This window comes from Pristis pectinata, chromosome 7 (genome assembly GCF_009764475.1).
Source record: "Pristis pectinata isolate sPriPec2 chromosome 7, sPriPec2.1.pri, whole genome shotgun sequence".
NCBI lineage: Eukaryota > Metazoa > Chordata > Chondrichthyes > Rhinopristiformes > Pristidae > Pristis > Pristis pectinata.
The window spans coordinates 5957531-5966546 of NC_067411.1; the positions used below are offsets into that span (position 1 = coordinate 5957531).

Consider the following 9016-nt stretch of genomic DNA (forward strand, 5'->3'; position numbering starts at 1 on the left):
TCGTTGGACATGCAAATTCAAATACCACAGGCACTAGTGTTCATGGCACAAGACTAATATCTAAGGCTTGCAAAACTCTAACACATAGACATGGGATTCAGATCCCACTGCCACTTTGGGAGCTTGAATTTAGATTTTCAAAAAAGCTGGTCTTCATAGAATGTAACCCAAAAATTTTGATAGGATGCAATTAGTTGAGGTTGGAAATTTTCTGCCAGTACCAGGCTTTGTTAATCCAGTACCACACTGAATTCTTCAATGCATTAGGTAGCAGATGGGGAATAAATGCTGACCTTTCAATTGACATGCTTGTCTCAGATGAACAAAAGATGTAATCCTCCAAACACCAGAACCATCTCCTCAAATTTGAATTAAGGAGTCTATCTAACACTCAAAGCCCTTTAACAAAGTTACAAAGCACATTTCTCATATCTAGCATGTCTCTGCTTTACCTTTAATTATTGATGATCCGTGGGGGTGAAGAATCATAAAATGATCTGCCTGTTTCATTATGTTGTCAGATCAACACTGCTATTTGATTTTCATAACTGTGTTCTTTCCCCGAGCCCCACTGAAAGAAATGTTGTTCTTCTGGTTGACAAATTCAAAGGAGGCTTGGGGGGACAAGTGACATGTATCTTGGCTGGTGTATTCAGAAACGCAAAAGGATTTTAGTTTTATTATTCTTGTAAAAGACTTCTCCAATTGTTTGTCTTCTCTGCTGATCAGCAGTAGTTGGTAAGCAGAGAAATGCAAGTAGCAGTTAGTAGAACAAAGCTACCAGCACTGTGATTAAATGTACTTTTGCTGCATTTTGCCTCATCTAATCTATTTCTCTTTTGTTTTACACCTAATGTGACTGTCCAGATTGTGGATGAAGGTGAGTTCAAAAATGTTGTTAATTTCTTGTAATGATTTATTCAGTCAATGCAAAAAGCAAAAAAAACAAAATATTTTAAGAAATAAATGTGAACCAGCTATTAGTTTCCAAATACTAATAGCTTCATATTTGAAGCTCATTGTATAATTTCATAGGTTCTGACAACAACCAAAGTAGTTAATCATGTTAGTGCCTTGAAATGTTTGATATGATCAACACACAGAAATAGAAGCTGCCACGTGTCTGTCCTTGCCTTTGAAATTACTCTGTGCGGGATGCTGAACTGGTGCTTGAGTCTATATTAGTGAAATAATCTATCATCTTCAATAAATGACAGAGATGTCATTTGGGGCGGACATTAACAGTCCCTTTTTTTAAACATTATTTTGAGACTAATGCAGTACCATCTGTGGCTGCATCCTGCTCCCTTCTCTCAGAAGCACCCTCAACAAAGATGAAAATTTATTCTTTTTTATGTGTACTAGGAGCATTGGTTTCCACCCCCCACCCCCGCACTGCCCCCACTGTGTATTCTTTATAATCTATGAAAATTAACATCAATGAATAAATTGGATTTCGTGTGTTGGTTCTTTTGTTTGTTTTGAAATTTTTTGCACTACGCTGTTGCAGTTATGAGATGCCATGTCTCACAGATGTTAAGGTGAAAAGCTCTCAGCCACACAACTCTGGTATTATAAGATGTTAACTCTGCACCACAATGCCTTGATCCAAAAGATTGCAAGTATAGGGTAAAGAGCAGAGAGTGAATTTATCTTTACAAACTGAATTCCATGTTAGTGCTACCTAAATTTAATGCCAATGAAGTAACTAATCAGCATGCATGTACATTATTTTAAAATGATCTCTCTTCCTTGCTCACTACCAAGCCCCATTCCCCCTCCTTCCCTTGGGATGTTCTCCTCACTTTCCTTTTCCCCGTCTCCTGCCTCAGCCCTGAATCGTCAATCAGAAGTGCCTGGATGTTTGTCAGAATAATTACAAGGCACTCTACCCGTTTTTCTTTGGCAGATCTCTCCTCTGCGATCAGTCAGCCAAGTTCAGCTGAAGATCAGCCAGGCAGAACGCAGTCAGACAGTTGTATTCTCTGCAGTGACGAGGAAGAAGGCAGAGCAGATGGGAGCAGCACTGTAACGAGTGCAGCAGGTGTACCTCAGGGAAATCATCTTCATTCTGCCTTGTGTAACAAAGACTTGAGGTGAGAAGGAGAAAGAAAATGTCCGATTGTACAGTGTCTCTTGCAACAGAGTATCTAAATGTACCTTGCAAGCAATACTTCCAGGTATACCCAGTGTGGGAGTCTGGACATGTAATGGGCAGTTTGTTCACAAGATCTCTCAACTGCAGTGTGATCAGATCCCTTTTTTTGGTAGTATTTTTGAAAGAAGTATTCATGTCATGTATTCAGATATTATGTCCCTGTCTAGGCACTGCTTTTCCCAGCTATAGGAAGCATGGCAATGAGCTGGGAAGGGTGCAGAACGGATTCACGAGGATGTTTCCGGGACTGGAGGGCTTGCGTCATAAGGAGAAGCTGGATAGGCTGGGGCTTTTTCCCCGGAGCGAAGGAGGCTGAGGGGTGACCTGAAAGAGGTTTATAAAATCATTAGGGGCGTGGATAAGGTGGATGTTCACGGCCTTTTCTCCAAGGTAGGGGATCTAAAACTAGGTGAGAGGGGAAAGATTTAAAGGTGGCCTGAGGGGCAGGATTTTCCACACAAGAGGGTGGTGGGTGTATGGAACGAGCTGCCAGAGGAAGAAGTAGTGGGGGTACAATCACAGTGTTTGAAAGACGTTTCGACAGGTTCATGGCTAGGAAATGTTTAGGTGGAGATGGGCCAAATACAGGCACATCGGACTAGCTTGGATAGATAGCTTGGTTGGTACGGATGAGTTGGGCCGAAGGGCCTGTTTCCAGGCTGCATAGCTGTTGTGAATTTTTGGTCAGGACACCTCTATCTTTCATGGACAGTGGAGAGGACAAGAGTGTCTTGATTTAACTGTTATCTGAAATAAGCTACCTTCTGCTGCTCAGAGGGTCAGCCCAGATCTTGTGCCTGAAGACCAAAGAGTGAAACTGGACATGTTTTGTTGATGACTGAACTGTGGCTGATATCAGCCACTCCTCCCCATCCTCCTTTTGGTTTTGTGTGTGTTGGGAGGAGTCGGATGTGCTTTTTATTTTTCACCATTTCCCAGCTGCAAGGAATAAGTATAAGAAACCTAACTCCAGCTTTGTGTCAGCACATGCAGTGGAGCTCCCTCTTCCTGCCACTGGGCGGACTATCAAGTGTGGGCCAGCAGCTTCTCCACATAGAATCTCGGCTTGACGTTCTTTGTTTGGCATCATGTGACAGCCCACTGACCTATCAGGGCAGCACGTTATGCCATGACATCATCCAAACATTGGATTAGAACGTTTGTTAACGTGCTTTATAGTTTGCTGATTGTAGACTGCTCAGGAAGCTAGGTTTGGTCCTCGATTGTCAAATTGGAAGCCTCAGCAAAAATTACAATTGTATATTTGCTCTAATCTGTCTATATATTGAAATACATTCCCACCTTAATCACCTACACCTGGATGTAAATGCAACCCAAATGTCATCTTTCACTGTATCTCAGTGTATGTGTCAATAATAAACCAATCCCATGTTTATAAAAGACTTTGCTCTCAGTCCACAACTCTCTCTAACTGGTGAAGCAACAAGAGGATACCCCTACCCCACCATATACCAAATTTCTCCACAATATCTATATCTCCCCTTGCGTTCTGCACATCCCATGGTCAATGCAGTTGGATTTCACAAATGCATGTCCCTGGTGCACCTCAGAACAAGTTCTCCTCATCCAGAAGGTACACAAGATCCCCAACTCTGTCACCTGGCTTTAAAGCTCAAAACCTCACACTTGTCAGCACAATACTCCCTCTGCTTTGGGACGAAATTGATGCAGCAGAAGAGGTCGGGTATCAGGTGGCACAGTGAGTAGAGCCACTGCCTCCCAGCTCCAGAGACCCGGGTTCAATCCCGATCTCCGGTGCTGTCTGTGTGAGTTTGCACGTTCTCCCTGTCACCACGTGGGCTTCCCCCCGGTGCTCCAGTTTCCTCCCACATCCCAAAGACATGTGGATTGGTAGGTTAATTTTCCACTGTAAGTTGCACTTGGTGTGTAGGTGAGGGGCAGAATCTGGGGGGAGTTGATGGGAATGTGGGGAGAATTAAATGGGATTAGTTTAGGATTAGTGTGTGTTTGATGGTTGGCACGGACTCGGTAACCTGGTTATACTGTGCTGTCATAGAGTCATACAGCCCCTCGCCCACCGCATCCATGGCGCTTGTTGTACCGATCTGCGCTAATCCCATTCGCTTGCATTAGTCCATTGCCTTCTATACCTTGCCTATTCCAGTACTTGTCTGGATGCTGCTCTAATGTTGTGAGAGTCTCTACCTCCACCACCTCTTCAGGCAGCTCATTCCAGACTCCAAACACCGTCTGTGTGGTAAAAAAAAAATTCCCCCTCAGATTCCCTCTTAATCAGCTGCCTCTCACCTTAAAGCTATGCCCTCTTGTCCAACCTATTCACGCCCCTCATAATTTTATATATCTCCCTTCAGTCACCCCTTAGCCGCCTTCGCTCCAGGGGAAACAAACCCAGGCTATCCAGTCTCCCCTTATACCTGTAATGCTCCAGTCTCAGTACCATCCTGGGGAATCTCCTCTCCTGGTCTCTGCTCCCTCCATGTGTTGCAGATCCGTCACCTTCCCGGTTGGTGCAGCATTTAACCTTATGTATCTTGGATGCCATAACTGAGGAGAGCTGCCTCTGCTGGTCCCTCTACCTTTGAGTCAGGCACTTTGTGGCTTGACCCAGTTAAGCGCCTCTGTGCATGTGTGGAATGCCCATTCGGTTTTAGAGGCTCTGACTGTTGTTCGTTGTGGGAACAAACCCTGGCGTGGATGTTGGTGCCCAACTGGTGAAAGTATTTTCCATTGCATTCAGGTGCAACCAGAGTTAATGTTTAACTGTGTTTATTTTTGGCAGATCTGATAAGTTTGTTCACCGCAAGACTTCCTCAGGAACCATTAGCTGTCCCATTTGTATGGATGGTTACACAGAGGTAAGCCAACATCTCTGGAGAATTGAAGATGTTTATAGAACTCTACGGCACCAGAGGAAGACTCAGCAATCATGTCTCTGCTGATTCTCCATCTAATTAGTCCCTCTACCCAGCTCATTTCCCAGAAAACCCTGGATATTGTTTTCTTAGGATTTCTCGACCTCCGTTGTATGTTACTGTTGACCGTTTCCACTGCTCTTGCAGGCAGTTTATTCCAGATAACAAATGGATTGTTCTTAAAGGTTTCCTCTTTGCCCCTTCTCGGTCCTTTGCCAATTACCTTAAATCCTTCTGATACTGGGGACACAAGAGACTTCAGATGCTGGAATCTGGAGCAACAATCTGCTGGAGGAACTCGGTGGGTCAGGCAGCATCTGCTGACCCACTACATTCCTCCAGCATCTTGTTTGTTGCTCTTTCTAATCCTTTTGCCTTTCAAACAGTTTCTCCTTATTTATCAAACCCCTTTGTACACCTTAACTTTCTTTGCTACTTCGTCCTCTCATTCCACACAGCTGAAGCCCTTCACCCTGATAGATCTCTTCTGCACCCTCTCTAAGGCCTTGACATTGGTCAAGCTTTCATGTATTTAACATGTAACAAACTAACTTTATATACAGAGGGATCTTGGGGTCCAAGTCCATAGCTCCCTGAAAGTGACTGCACAGGTTGTAGTGTGTTAAAGGTGGTGTATGGCATGCTCGCCTTTATTAGTCAAGGCAATGACTTCAAGAGTCAGGAGGTTATGTTGCAGCTTTATAAAACTCTGGTTAGGCAGCACCTGGAGTATTGTATTCAGTTGTGGTTGCCCCATTATAGGAAGGGTGTGCAGGCTTTGGAGAGGGTGAGAAGAGGTTCACAAGGATGTTACCTGGATTAGAGGGCACATGCTATAAGGAGTGGTTGGACAGACTAGGATTATTTTCTCTGGAGCAGTGGAGGCTGAGGGGAGAGCTGATAGAAGTTTATAAAATTATGAGAGGCTTAGATAGAGCAGACAGCCAGTATCTTTTTCCCAGGATCGAAATATCTAATACCAGAGAGCATGCATTTAAGGTGAGGGAGGGGGAAAGTTCAAAGGAGATGTGTGGGGCAAGTTTTTTTTACACAGAGAGTGGTGGGTGCCTGGAATGTGCTGCCTGGGGTGGTGGTGGAGGCAGATATGATGTTTAAGAGGCTCTTAGATGGGCAGATGAATGTGCAGAGAATGCAGAGATATGGACATTGTGTAGGCTGGAGGGACTAGTTTAGTCAGCCATTTAATTACTAGTTTAATTAATTTGGCACAAGATCATGGGCCAAAGAACCTGTTCCTGTGCTGTACTCTTCAACATATACCATGCCCCTCCTTTCTTTGGGTTACAGTATACCGAGACAAATGAGTTAACATTAAGAAGTGCCTCTGCCATTGTAACAACCCATCATAGATGGGTGCTCATCCAATGATGTTTAGCGTCCTGTTGACAGGCACCAGCTCAACAACGTAAAGCTCCCCCTGCACTAAGTTGGTAGGTACTGTTGCCTGATTTGGAGTGGAGTTGTTTCAAAACTCAAGGGTGTATGCAAACTTGGCTGTCGATTGAGAGCAGTCCTGCAGAGGTGTGCAGTCCGAGCTGCTGCACTTCAGCCTGGCTGTAAAAGACCCACAATGCGTGGAAGAAGAACTTTACAGGATGTAGAAGGACTGGGGTGGTTCTTCCCGCGTCCCTCACACAATCCAGCCTTGTATATTTTATTATAGACAGATTATCAGTTGCCACATTTCAGAAGTAATATTGGTTTAAAAGCTGAGGCTTCCTGAGGTCATTCTTGTACAAGATGTGAATTTTGTGCTTTAAAGTGATTTAGTTATCTTCGTGCTGCTGGCTGAATCGTCAGTCAAATGTGGAACCATCAGAACATCTGGCTCAGGATAAGATTTCTTTATTAGTCACATGTACATCAAAACACAGTGAAATGCATCTTTTTGCGTCGTGTTCTGGGGGCAACCTGCAAGTGTCACCATGCTTCCGGTGCCAACATAGCACGCCCACAACTTCCTAACCCGTACGTCTTTGGAATGTGGGAGGAAACCGGAGCACCCGGAGGAAACCCACGCAGACACATGGGGAGAACGTACAGACTCCTTACAGACAGCGGCCGGAATTGAACCCGGGTCGCTGGCGCTGTATGGCGTTACACTAACCACTGCACCACCGTGCCTGCCTGTATCGTACCATACTGTACCGTGTCTTCAATCAGACAGCTTTCCTCCATCATCCTTTCACTCATGCCGTGCAGTGGAGAAAAATGTGAAAAGATGTAAAGATTTGCTGTTGTTTCCAAGCAAAGCCAAGAGATGCTCGTGTGAAACGTGTTTAGATCTGATTAAGTGGATGTATGAAGAAGGTTTGCAATAGCAAGATGACATGAAAGCATCGTTCTACTTGTTCTAAGTTTCCCGAGTTTCATGCAGTGAATTTTAAGTATATCTGTTAAAGTACAAATTTTTATTCATCTTTTTCCCAGGGAGGGGGTGCTAAAAACAAGAGGGCATAGGTTTATGGTCAGAGGCAAGAGATTTAAAAAGGACATCAGGGGCAGCTTCTTCACACAAAGGGTGGTGCGTATTTGGAATGAGCTGCCAGAAATAGTGGTTGAGGCGGGCACATTAGCAATGTTTAAAAGCCACTGAGATAAATCCACGGATAGGAGAGGTTCAGAGGGCTATGGGCCAAACGCGGCCAGGTGGGACTAGCTCACTGGGCAACACAGTCGGCATGGACCAGTTGAGTTGAAGGGCCTGTTTCCATGCTGTGTGACTCTATAACTCCCTGGTTTAACAAATGCCACAATAAGTTATTATCTCTGAAAGATAGGAGGCTAATATAAAATGTCTAAGTAATTCAGACACATTCTAATTGTCAGTTTTAAACCTAGAAGAATTTAGGATCTTGTAGAATTCAAGTTGATCTGGATCTGACTGAACCGAATCAGGATCTGACTGTCCCTCTGTGTTCTGTGGTTTTGAAAGCCACCTTGTATAATTACTGATGCTGTAATGTTGTCTTTTGGTCCCTGCCTAGATTGTCCAAAGTGGGCGGCTCATTGTCTCGACAAAATGTGGTCACGTCTTCTGCAGCCAGTGCATTCGGGACTCTCTCAAAAACTCTCATACGTGTCCGAGCTGCCGAAAGAAACTGAACTCGCGTCAGTACCACCCGATTTATATTTGACCGTTGGGGGTGTCTTTCTGAAATTTCTCTCTCCAGCCATGTGTTGGCCATCTCAAAATCCTATCACGTTCCTCAGCTTTCTCAGCAGCAAAGGGCACTCCCAGTTGGAGACCGAAGGAGCGTGTGGCATCGGCTGACCATCTGTGACCATCTAATCAAATTGACTTGCTGTAACTTAGAATGGGGAGGGGGGGGATGGGGTGGGAGGGAGGGGACAGGCAACGGCTGTGGGTGAGAAATAAAACAAATCACCAGCCTGTTCCAGTTGCCAACCAAGTTCAGATGTGTGTTTTGTACATGTTTCTCTTTCATTTCTATGCTTTGCCTCTCTCACCGCCACCCCAGATCAGAGACTGGTTACCGCCGCACGTGCAGTCAGTTATCGCGGCACGGTTTCAGAGACAACATCTTCAATTTGCTCTGCTGCCTTGTCAATTTACGGAGCCCTATTCGGTCTGGTTCATCTCCCCAGCCGACACCAGGTGGGACCGCCTTACTGCAGTCGCAACTGTGAAACTCCCCTGACGTGGAGTGTCAAGGACAGGGGTGGTGGGGAGAGAGACTGAAGGTTACATGAGGACCACAAGCTTTTGGTTTAGACCCCTCTTACTCAGGAAATCTTTCAAAGCCTTATGTTTGCCGATGGCTGGGTTTCAGGAGATGTTTGCGGAGGGCTAGGATTACTCTATGCATGATTTCAGGTTCCCCTTTTTGCTTTGGGAACACATTGCCTTTTTTTTCTCTTAACTTAATCTACAACTGATGTCTGACACAGCAGTATCTTC

General features: G+C 44.8%; 1 protein-coding gene across 1 annotated transcript in view; it reads left to right on the top strand.

The window, feature by feature from the left end:
• Window positions 1-8407, top strand: part of rnf4 (ring finger protein 4) — a 31768-nt gene extending 23361 nt beyond the window's left edge. The window contains exons 5-8 of the mRNA XM_052019839.1: window positions 868-880; window positions 1910-2096; window positions 4941-5016; window positions 8082-8407. Coding sequence (XP_051875799.1) covers window positions 868-880; window positions 1910-2096; window positions 4941-5016; window positions 8082-8231 — 426 coding nt within the window. The 3' untranslated portion in view covers window positions 8232-8407. The remainder of the gene's footprint in view (window positions 1-867; window positions 881-1909; window positions 2097-4940; window positions 5017-8081) is intronic.
• Window positions 8408-9016: the final 609 nt, after the last annotated feature.